Source organism: Parasteatoda tepidariorum, chromosome 11, assembly GCF_982258835.1.
Source record: "Parasteatoda tepidariorum strain Cologne lab strain chromosome 11, Ptep-v5.0, whole genome shotgun sequence".
Lineage (NCBI taxonomy): Eukaryota > Metazoa > Arthropoda > Arachnida > Araneae > Theridiidae > Parasteatoda > Parasteatoda tepidariorum.
Window position 1 is genome coordinate 64,341,265 of NC_141765.1, and position 12,844 is coordinate 64,354,108.

The following is a 12,844-nucleotide window of genomic DNA, read 5'->3' on the forward strand; positions in this document are numbered from 1 at the left end:
AGAATTGAAAGCTGCATGGAAGAAGAAGAATATTTATTGATAAAGACTTTCATCAGGAATAATAAATATAACTTTGAACTATATGTATATTAAAAATTGCATGTTTAAATTTGTAAATAAAACAATTCTTTCAATTTTTTGATAATTTAGTTGTAAAAATTTTACTTATAATTTAATATTTTTCTTCCGCCTTTAGTTTTAATCTCATAAACAATTTACAATTTGAAGGTAGTTCGTAAGAAATTTATTTTTGTGTAAAAGATACATTTTATATAAGTATTAAATTTGAAAAAAAAATTCTTTTTCATTTCCTAAAAATAGTTTTTCCAATCAAAGAACATTACAAAAATAATTTACAAAAAAATTCGTTTGACACCTAAGAGTTGTGAAAGATGAGAACAAAACATGTACGGAAAAAAATTGAGGTTTAAACATGAAATGTCTTTATTTCACTGAAAGTTATTTCTTGATAGTTAATTCATAGAAATAAATACATATTCAATGAGCTGATTGCGTTGAATTATGCAAAATTCTAGTTACTCTGGCCGTAACTTAAGAATATTGAAGCAAAAGATTAATTGCTTTTAAATGCTCTCTTTTTATATTTTAATATGTAAAAATCGTATATGCATAACAATTCATGAGAAAGTATCAATAAGGAGGAATATTAAAAATATGCACATATACATCCAACATAAAGAAAAAATAATTTAAAAAAAAGTTTCTTTCTTTCTTTCTTTAAAAAAAAAAAAAAGGGAACTACATTGAAACACTGCATCCCAACGAAGATCTGTGTCGCACCATCAAAAAGTTTTTCTAAATTTATCAACTTTTCTTTTCCAGAAATATTGTATTAACAGATGTTTTCATATCAGAACCTAAACACCCACTTTTTTTCAGATGACAAACAGATTCGAAGCTATAAAGTTACCATCTAAGTTTCCACCCATTTACAATTTTAAAATTAATCAATTATGTCTGCAAAAAGAAAGACTTTTTTCCTGAGTAGTTGTTTTATAACTACCGTATATATATAATGTAAAATAAGAGAAAATTTCCACTATTACATCGTTGTAATAGAATAGAGAAAGAGTGCACCAGGGTTTCCTATCCCTCTATCATTGTTTACAATCCCCTCTATTGAAATGCCTCATTTTTTTTCTCATATCAAGTTAAAAATCATATTTGTTGTAAATATAGAATATTAAAAATTATTCATAAATATTTCCTCTTAAAAGTGAACTAATAATTTTAAATATAATGCCAACAACAAAAATATATTGTTGTTATTTTAAATAACGATATTTGAAAAATTGATGAAAAATAATAAATTTAGAAATATTGTAAAATAATGATTTTGAAAACAATCAACGGGCTTTTGCCATGTTCTTAATTTTCACAACAAAAAATTTAAAATTTAAGGAGGAAAAATTACTTTTTATATCCAGAGACAAAAAATTCGAGCAACAAAAATTTCTTGATTATGCACATTCATTAGACCTCCCTTTCGCCCTTGTAGATGACTCATTCTTTTCCATAATAATCCAGTACCTGTCGATACACGATACTGGATAACACTGTGGAACAATTTTTTTTTCCTGTTATTTGAGATTTTTTAAGAAATCTCAGACTTTTTTTTTATTATTATTTTTTATAGCTGATTTCAAACCTGTAATTGGTTTCACTCGCCAAACTCTATATTTCAATGACAATTTTAGTCCATTTTCGTCGAAATGTCATCATCATCATCAGTAGCTCGACAGTCCTGGGTGGACCCTGGCCTTCTCAAGAAGACTGCACCAGTCCTTTCTTCTGCGTGCCACGGCTTTCCAATCTCTGACCTTGATTGTGGTAAAGTCCCTTTGGAGGCAATCCGCCCATCCCAGTCGGGGTCTGCCTCTCTTTCTAACTCCAGTTGACCTTGCCAAAATTCGTCGAAATGTACAAGCTAAAGAACGTTATATATAACAGGGGGCCGAATAAATGCTGCCTCAATCTTCCAACTGCCAAATCATCAGAGTTAAAATTGCATAAAAACTCATACCCAGAAATATTGTCATATGCCGCTAGGGGCGTTTCCCTATAATGAATTGTTTCTTCATGTACTTCAAAATAGATCATTATAGGAAAGCGCCCCCAGCCGCGTACAATGACATTTCTGGGCATTGGTTTTTAAGCAGTTTTAATTCTGATGATAACTCCCTGACAAGTTTGATGCAATATTTATCCGCCCCTTTTGTTATATAACGTTTTTCAACTAATACATTTCGACAAAAAATAAGTTAAAAATGCCATATAAAAAAAATCTTTAGCTTCAGGTGCAAAACTAATTTCAGATTTGAAATCATCACCCGAAGTAGGCAATATCAAGTATTTGCATAAATGCAAAACACAAATTTGTACCCCAGTGTAATACAGTACCTATGGATTAACGATTGCTTATTTTATTCATTTATTAACATTTATTAAACAGTGTTCCTTTCTTTCCACTAAGTTTTCTTTATTATATAAGATTTGCCATTAATTATTAACAACTGGGTACGGCACGTTACCAACATTCGTACTATGAGTAATGAATACTAAGTCAAGTACTGTATAGTTAAGTCGAAATTTTTTAATCAACCTATATAAATTATAAATTTTGATAAAGCATTTAACAGTTTTTCTTTTAATATATTGACACATTATCCATAAGCATATGTCCCTTAATAGAGTCTATTATGTCCATAAAGCATATTTTGATTCCTCTGTAGTACAGTTTTAAGATGTACAATTCAAGTATGGTATAAAAAAATAAATTAGATTCAATCATTAATATTTATTTTTAAACTGCAATTCAGAAAAAGATGTGAAACCTTACTGAAATATTGCTTAAAAAATATTTTACTTAGAACATCATTTTGCAGTAAAAATTATTTTATGATGCAGGTAAAGCTGCTTAAAAGAGAAATGATATCAATTATTAAAATATTTACTGGAGATTTTACATAGGTGTACCTTTTTAACGATTTTATGAATGCAGAGTCGTATACATAAAACAAAGCTAAAATCGAAGAAATAATTGCTAAAAAAAATGGCATATCTGGGAAGTCGAAAAAATTAATTTCTGTAACGTGTGCAATAAAGACGAATCGCTCTCTCGTAAAAAATAAGCTTGCTTTAAAGATAAGGTTTAGAGCTAAGCATATAAAAAACTGCTTAAATTTAAAAAAAGAAGAAGTTGAAGCATCAGCCTTCTCATTAATGAAATTGAAATATTATAGTTTTAATTTACAGGAGAAAAAAATTCAGACCAATATTTTTGCATCTTTTTAAAGCTTACCTAAAACATATAATCATATAAATGAAGCATGTGATTTTTATTTAAGCAAAAATTTAAACTTTATAATGGACTTTTAAAGCTATATTTGAAGAGTGAGACCAATTTGTGTTTTTCAGAAATTGCCGAAACGCACTTATGATACATATAAATTAATTATATACATCTAGGAATATCCGAAAATTGTAACGTAAGCGAAGCCAATGATATTTCTCGTAAATTTATTGAAGACAATTTGATATCCTAAAATTCAATGAAAGTTATTATAGGGTTAATTTTCTTTAAAAGAAAAGTATATTTCATGAGAAGTGATTATTTAATGCAAATAGCATAAAGAACAATCGAACTCAGAATTAATTGCTGCTAACTCAATTGTTCATTTCCTTTGAGAAGTGGCCTAAAAAAATTTTGATTGCAAATTAGAAGTTTTTTACATTCTTAATTAATATAATTCTTACTGGCTTAATTCAAAACCTACATGGCATAAGTTAAACAGTTAGCGAGAAATGAGAAATTGTTTTGATTTTGTATTTCCTAGTATAAGTCATAATGCTTCTCTCTCAATAAGTATTAAACTAATTTCACTTAATTTTGTAAATTTAAAAATCAAAACTTTTTAGACCATTTTTAAATACCATTTTCTGTTTTTTTTAGACCAGAATAAAATTTTGAGAAAAATTATTTTTGAATAAAATTATTTTTAATTGATAAAGTCTCATAAATGGATGCAAGATGATTCTTTTCCTCTTTTTTTTAAATTTGAGTGATAAGTTCTACCGATATGACTAATAACACAAAAAGTAAAATTAACATTAAAGGGGTTAAACTTTTGACCGCTCTCTCCAGTAAAATGTTAAAATCATAATTTCCAAATTGCAGCTACCCATCATATTAGTTAAAACCACACAGGTTAGTTGAGAGAAAATACTTTTTTGAGACTGATTTATAAACCTTGCTTATAGGGAGCACTTGTTAATTGTCATATTTAAAATGTCTCCTCCGAACGCTCATGATTGTATTTTAGTGAATGAAAGCTTTCAAATATAGAGAAAAAAACTTACATAAAAACACTTTCAGTTCAAATAAATCAGTTCGCATAAAAATGTTTTCGGTTGCAGTAACTAGAGTAGAAAAAAAAAGTTTTGCAAGATTTCAAAAAAATAGTTGGATAAGGAACATTTTTTAAACATATGACATCAACGATAAAATCATTTAAAATATAGTCAAAAACTGAGTAAAATACCAAAGTTTCCTTGAAAAAATTTCGAAATATCCTTACAACAAAAAAGACTTAGCAAAGCAAAACAATAAGAGATCTAACAAAAACACGTAATAGGCAACCAAAGCCTTATTGTCTAGCTAGCTTAACCTAAATAGACATAAAATGATGATAAGGAACACTAGGAGTATCTATTACGGCTTTTAAACAGAGGTTTTGATTATCTAGAGAAAAGCAGAAAAAGATTCAGCTATATAAGGAACGTGGTCAATGCCATAACTAGCACCCCCTCAATTAATTAATTTATAACAAACATTAATAAAATTGACTCAAAAAATAATCACATACTATATAAAGATAATTGTATCATTATTTCTAACATAAAATTAAATATGTTACCTTCTTAAATGCTATAATTAAAATCGAATTTTCTATTTGCTAGATAAAAACGATTTTACAAAAAAATTAGCTAACCTTAACAAACCTTATAATTAATTCCAGTAGAGATTTAATAAGTAACGAAAATTATCATTTAAAAATATGGCTCTCAGACTATTTGCATTGTGACTCATATTAAAAAATAAATCAGAATCCAAAATAAAGCCCTAAAACTTTTGACTTTTATGAAAAACATAACATCTCATGTAAATGAATATCCCAGTCCACAGAACATAACAATTGATGTACTAAGACATTTTGAAAGGAGAAAAATATGTAAACTATGGTTGAAACCCGAGATTTCCAGACAGAATATGTATTGTTGGATAAAACAGTCTCCTGGTAGTTTAGTCAAGACAGACTGTAGCTATTTTTTTTTTTTGTATGTATGCATATATATATATATATTTGTTCTGCAATAGTGAAGAGAAAATCGGGATCCAGAATGTCACTTAATCTGGAAAAATTTTGAATTATTAAACTGAAAGTAGAATTGTTCTTTTACGAAAATTATTATATTTCTATTTAGCTTTACGAAAATAATAAGCTCAATTTCTTATAATCAAGAAAATTCAATGCAAATACTAAGCTTCACTACAGATTTGTCTGTTCGGAAAGATATTGTATTTCTATTTAGCTATAAGGAAATAATGGATTGAATTTCTTCTAATCAAGAAAATTTAATGTAAATACGGCTATCTTTAAAAGTATATAAAATTTTGAAAAAATTTAAAAACGTTTTTAGTTTGATTCAGAAACATGTTTTAAATCATAGGGGCTAATTTTCCGGAAGTCATTTGAAAATTCTTGCTAATTACTTCATAGTAACTTTTTGAGAAAAACACGATGCTACAGGCTACCTCAACTATGGAAAAACGAAAAGACATAGATATATAGTTTGTTGCGTTTTATCTAGAAAACCATTTACTTACTCTCACCAAATTTCAAAATTAGTTACAAAGTAAGTCAGCAGATGGCATTTCTGGCTGAAAAATGTCAAAACAATGTTTTCTGCAGCATTTCAAGTCATTACAACGAATTTTATCCTTTAACTGCGCAAAGATGCTGCTGCAAATTATGATATTTTTACAAACATAATTATGTAATTTTCAGAATTAGCTCCGATTAACGAACACATCAAATTTTGAAATATTGTGAAGAAATAACTAGTTTCCAAAGCAGAGTACACGAACCATGCATTTTTCTATCCTTCTCTTTTGCATTTTTCTTCTGATTTTTACAAAATTGTCGGTCATTTTTGAGAGACTTAGTAGTAAACTACATGAAATATCATGTATCCAGTATAACAGAGATGACATATTTTGTATGAATATTGCAGCAAATTTATTTACCTATTTAAAGGTAAAATTGGTGACATTGATTATTTTTTGTTATAGTATGAATTGTTGAGTCTTACTACTAAAAATTAACCACAACTGGAGAGAATCAATGCCTCCTAGGTCTCTGCACGGGTAACCATAAACAAAAAAATTGATCCTTTAGTAGTCTAAACGTAATGACATCTTTCGCGTTTTCCTACACTGCGCTGCTAAGTAGCCCAAACGTAGTGACAGCTTGCTTTTTTCTTCCTCCACTGCGCAAATTATGCACGTTACATCAGACTTCTAAATTGATCCGTGCTTAGGCCTTCTCTTTTCTAGGAGGTGTTAATAGAATACTGTCAAATTAGACAAAAACTTAATTTATTGCACCAGTTCTATTTACGTGATTAGTTGAAGTTTAGTACCATATAATCGATTAGAACCAAGAATCAATAAACTTTACATTCAAATTTAATTAAAAAAACATCAAACCCTGCATATGATACTTAGAAAATATATAAAAATGATACTTAGAAATGATAGTTTTATTTCACTGTATCAATTTTCATGAAAAAGTCAACTTTTGAAAAAAAAATAGAAAAGAAAACTTTTATTGCAAAATGAGAATACTTTAACAGAATTTGATAAGAAGTTAAAAATTCTGATTAATTTAATATTATTTTTAAATGTCTATTAAAAAAAATATATGTCTCACTTTATTTAGTCTTTGTTATTTTCCTTTTTTTAACGAATTTGTTTTTGAACTAGTTCTAAAATCTTGCCAACAAAATATGAAAAAATGCAAAACAAGGTTCCTTCAAAAGAAATCAAAAATGGCTTTAAATATTAGTTTAAGATTCACTAACATTTTTTAATTAAAAGTAAAATTTTTTAAATCTATTTTATATATTCCTTGTTATTTAATTTTTTAATGAAATAAAATCTTGCTTCTCACGAGTTGAAAAAAAAAATTATGGAACTACCACATCATTATTTATTTCAAATGATGTTCATCAATATATTGTTTATTATAATAACTTTTATAATAAATTAATCAAAAAGTTAAAGACAATATTTTTTGTGCAATAAAGCGGTGAAATAAAACATCATAGCAAAAAATAGATTAACATTTTATTAACAAACATTTTGTACATAGACAAAAATGAGTTCTGTGATTTCTCAATTTTGCATCATGTAAATAAGAAAATAGAACAATATATTAAAAATTACGAATTTATTTGCACACATAAAATTTTTTTGATAGAGCATATATTTAAAGGATTATTAGAGACAAATTTACAAATATGCACAAATCTAGAGACAATTTAAATAACCTTTTTTCCATGAAGTGAATTTCATACAAATGGGTTTTATTAAAAGATAGAAAAACTAATATACAAGATTAAGATTTCAATTATTTATTTTAAAGAGAAGTCAGAAGATGAAAAAAGTCCAATACTTTAAAACAAATACCAATACTTCAGAAAAAGTATTTATAAAATTAGCTGTCTCCCTTTTCCTCTCAAGTATTTAGACTTGACATCAAGGAAAACTTGTACAGGATTTTCTTATTGTACACTACTTTTGCATTAAATAACATAATAAGTTAAGAAAAATCAGAATTAATACTTAGAAGGTTAATCAAAATCCACATTTTGTTCAATTATTTTTATATTTTTAATTATTAATACATATTGTATTCTCAAAAGTCAATACAGCAGTCTAGGAAACAAAAATTAAAATTAAGTAAAATAATATTTAAGTTTCTAGAAGAATTTTACTATTAATGATAAATTTTTTTATCATGATGAGATTAATTGACTAAGAAAATTGAGGTAACAAATAAATCTCTAACTAACCAAGAAGAATTTTATTTATTTCATTAAAAGTTATAACAATCAGAAAATAAAAACATATCTATTTATTGGCTAATAACCATCTCAAATAGTAGTAAAATGTACAGGGCATGATAGTTGAATAATGGGACAAGCCTAAAAAATATGCTATATAGAAAACTTATTGAATTTATTTGTAAACATACTTCATTTTCCCTTTAACATACTTCCTGCAAATGTACATTCCGTTGTTGAAAGCTTTGGTTCTGGTCATGAAAAGATCTTTCTGTGGACGGCTGTTTTTATCTTAACTTCTTACATAGAGTGAAAATGAATTCCTCTAAAGCCCTTTTTACTTCAAAGAACTGGGAAAATATCCTTTGTTCGTTTACTTTGTTCAAAACAGTGGAAATCAGATAACATAAATATGCTAGGAATTTCGTCGTAATATCACCATACGTTTTTTCTTCTTATAATTTTGCATCCTAGGGAGATGGATTTGGAGCATATTTCTCAAATATTTGAAACATTTTTAAATAAAAAAATAATATTAATAATAATAACAATAATAAATAAATAAAATTATTTCTTCTAATGTATGCCAGTGTAAGTCATGGCTTTTTCAGGCCAAAAATTATACAATCTGTATAATTTCTGATACAAAACCAATTTTCAGCGTATAGAAAATCTAAAGGATTCTGAGCAGCAACCATGCAAGGAAGTGCTTAATAAAGAAAAAGATATGATAACTAAAGTATCATTATTTAAATTAGAAGTAGCTATAATTTCTGCCATCATTGTACCAAGAAGCATATAAACTCCATACTGCTGTCAATTTCTGAAAACTTTATGCAACTCAAACTTATTCCAAAATTAAGTTTAAGATAATAAAAATCTATTTTCAAAATTCAAATGCATCCAAAATATTTATGGCCTTTAAATAAAACATATATTACACTTAAATTATTGATTCTTCAATTTGTAGGCACTTAACCTAAGTAAATATTTGTAATTCAAATCAAATAAGGTATTTTACAATACATTATGCAATTTAAAAATTACAGTATGATTGTAAGCTCTTTGAATATTTATTTTTCATAAAAAACACAAAACCTTTGAATTTTAAAATAAGTCAGTTTACAATAATTTTCTGTGTGGTTCATTAAAAATAAATGTTTCATATCATTTTCAAGATGTTGGCTTGTTTTTCCCAGAGGCAGATCCCTAAAAAACAAAATAACTATGCAATTTTTTTTCTTTAATTAATCTTACATAGCCAATATAGAATTATCAAAAAAAATATTAGATATTAAGATTATAAAAGAAACATTGAAACTGAAATCAAGCAATTTAATTTTAAAAACAAATTTATTGCAAGACTATCAATCATATATTCATTAAGTATCATGATAAATTTAATTTTAAAATTTTCCAGAATGTAAGACTATTGAAGTAGAATTAATTTTTATTCAAAAAGTGTTTTATTCCAGAAAAAGTTTAAATTTGATCAGATTGTTGGTACTGTAACAGAAGGGATACTCTAATAATTTTAGACCTTAGATAAATGTCAAGAATAATTATTTCAATTTTAAGAGAGTAAGAATGAAGGAAAGATACATGTATTAATTGATTAAAAGTGATTGGAAAATAGACATCCTAATCTAAGACACTTTTAAAATTGCAAATATATTTTTTGAATTATAAATCATTGAACAGCAATGGCCCAAAGTTGTGTAAATTTAGAAGATTATTTTGAAATATTTCTCATGGAAAATATGAATCTCAAGTTTTTCTATATTTTTACATTAAGTTACATAATTCTATATTTTAACCTTAAATAGTAACTTTTAAATTGGGACATTAAGTTTCAAAACCAACTCAGTCAAATTTTTTCTTCTAAAAAAATGGTTTTGAAAACCTATCAATTCTTTAACCTGCAAATACTATTCTGATCAAGACAACTCATTTATATTTTGATAAAATATATTTGTCAATGATTGAATGAGTAATGTTGTCTGGATAAGGGAAGATTTTCTAAAAATTGTTTGAACTAGTTTTAACATTAAATGAATTAGTTAATAATTATTGCATTAACTGTTTAAATGATTCAGTAACTAATTAAAAGAGAAAAATTCCTTAGAGCACTAAGAAAAAGAATCACTAGAAAAGATTTTCAAAAAATAACATATCAAATATTGAAGAATCACATTTAACCTTTTTGCTTCATTAATTTGCACTTTAGAAAGCTAAGAAAACTCAGTCTTACCGACAACACACAAATTTAATTTAAATGAAAACAAAAAGAAATAGCTAAAATATGAACAGATTGCAGTTTAAAATAATAAATGCAACATAAAAAAAACTTTTTTTTTGAGTAATTTCTTTTAGTATTGTAAATAGCATTCAAAATTATCTGAATATTTAAATAGAAAGAAATTTGAAAATAAATAAGAGAATTCATGATTCTATTCAATTTAAATTTTTAACTAGAGAATTTAAAAAATTCGAAACACTGATAAGTACTAGTACAAAAAACATCTAAAATATTTAATATCACGCTTTATAAAACTGCAAATATTTCTATGTGTTTCTCTTATTACAAAAGCAACCAAAAGCAAAATAAAAATCACAAACAGAAGAAAAGCAATTAACCACATTTGATTTACATAAAAAATAAAATAATTATATTTGGCTGCCAATGACTAAACTGAAATATTTTTATGTTTGTAGTGGAAAGGTATTAAATTTTATTAAAATTTTTGCATAAATAATTTCATAGCTTATTATTACAAATTCAGATTTAAAAAATTTTCATATTTATAAAGAATAATATTTAAAAATAAAATATTATGATATAAAGTAATTAAAAATTCTGCTTACTTGCTTAGAATCTGCTTTACCAAACTCCAATTTGTTAGGCAAGATTTCTTTTTGAATCAATTTATCCTACACAAGAAAAAATTGTTTATTAAAATACTTATCAATTACACAGAAAATAGATAAATAATGAAATAAATAAATATTACCATTTTACTGTATGTTATTTTACACCATCAATTATGTAAAGCCCACCACTCTTTGAAAATATAATTTTGTTTATTTATTTATTTTGCATATCAATTTCTAATCAAATTTTTTTCTGATATTTTTTCTTTATTTAGTTATGTTTTTTTAGTAAGAACCAAAACACTATGTTTGTTTAAATTATATTTCAGCATATATTTCTAAGATAATTTAAATAAATTGAAACTTACAATGGGTACAGTATTTTTTTAAAAGATTTGGCATTTAAATATTTTTCTGATTGATACAAATCTGCAAACCATTAATGATTGCAATAAGCTTTTAAAAGAGATGAAAGATTTTAATATTTTTAGTTTTTGATGTCAAATAAATAAAAATTGACAATATCTATTTACTTCATATTTTATAATTACTTTTAAAAAACTAACATTTATCTTCCAAAAAAAAGTTAAAAAATAAATAATGAACCTGGTAAAATTTATTACAATAAACTGCAAAAATTAGTAAAAGCATTAATTACTTTAAAATAATAAAAACCAATTAATTAAGCACTAGGCCTTGCTTCTAGAACTTACCTCAAGCAAAGCTAATATTCTGCCATTTTTTAATTCCAACGGGATTTTTCTTTCACGAGATCCCATTTGTCGACTAGTCTGAAAAAGTAATAAAGAAATGCTTAATTTCTTACTTTTTGGCACAGTTTGAAAATGGACAAAAGCTTCATATAGGCCATATACAATATCATTACGTAAGTCAATAATATCAGTATGCAAGCACATATCTTATATAAAATGTCTAAAATAATATTTTGCTCAATCTACAAAAAAGTGGCCATGATGATGAAAATTTAATTTCCTAAAATATTTTTGAAACTTTGAATATCAATTGCAAAAATGTATACAATTCTAAATTTTACAAAAAAAGAATGACATTTCTGTCATTTACTTGCTTATTTTAACTTATAAATTGGAACTAAGTCTGTGTGGAATGACTGCATAAAAAAACTTTATGTTTCATGGTCTTGTATATTTTCCAAAATTAAAAATTCAGCAAAAATATTTACGATTTGTTAAATATTATATTTTGGTCTTTTAGTGCTACAATTATTCGATTTATACATTAATTTACTTGAAAAAGATACATTAATTTATTTTTTCAGAAGAAGGAATAACACAGAATGATCACAAAATCATTAGAAAAAGATTAAAGAAAACCTCTTTAAGTAATAAGTAAAACAGCCAAGAAAGACAAACAATTACAGAAACAAAAGCAGAATAAGAAGAAAATAAAATTAATATCATTTCTCTTTGATATTATTCAACATTTATTGATTATTGTATCATTCATTAATATATTCATTAAAAAAATCAGTTTGTAAATATCTGCATGCCTCATTATTTCATTGGTCATATAAGTCACACTTGCAATGAAAACACTGAATATTTCCACCACATGCATGAATTACTTGTTAAACATTATTGCCTCACATAAAAAACACATTTCACATAGTTGTTATGGTTCACAGAACTTCAAATTTTTGTATTGAAAGATGAAGGTGCATGTTCTTTTCATGTCACAACCGCAACGTGTATAATTTTTTTTTTTCAAATTAAATGAAATACTTGCAGATTTGTATTAAAGTATATATAAGTGATCATTGTTGAAATCCATAAAAATTTAAATCAAT

General features: G+C 25.7%; 1 protein-coding gene across 4 annotated transcripts in view; it reads right to left on the minus strand.

Annotated features, from left to right (window-relative positions):
- Nucleotides 1-7,411: 7,411 nt before the first annotated feature.
- The window catches only part of LOC107456716 (uncharacterized), an 82,828-nt gene continuing 77,395 nt past the window's right edge, over nt 7,412-12,844 (minus strand). For all 4 annotated transcript variants that reach the window (XM_016074660.4, XM_016074661.4, XM_016074659.4 and 1 more), the window contains 3 exons: nt 11,733-11,810; nt 11,014-11,079; nt 7,412-9,357 (listed from right to left, as the gene is read on the minus strand). In XM_016074660.4, the coding sequence (XP_015930146.2) occupies nt 9,322-9,357; nt 11,014-11,079; nt 11,733-11,810 (180 nt within the window). In that variant the 3' untranslated portion in view covers nt 7,412-9,321. The remainder of the gene's footprint in view (nt 9,358-11,013; nt 11,080-11,732; nt 11,811-12,844) is intronic.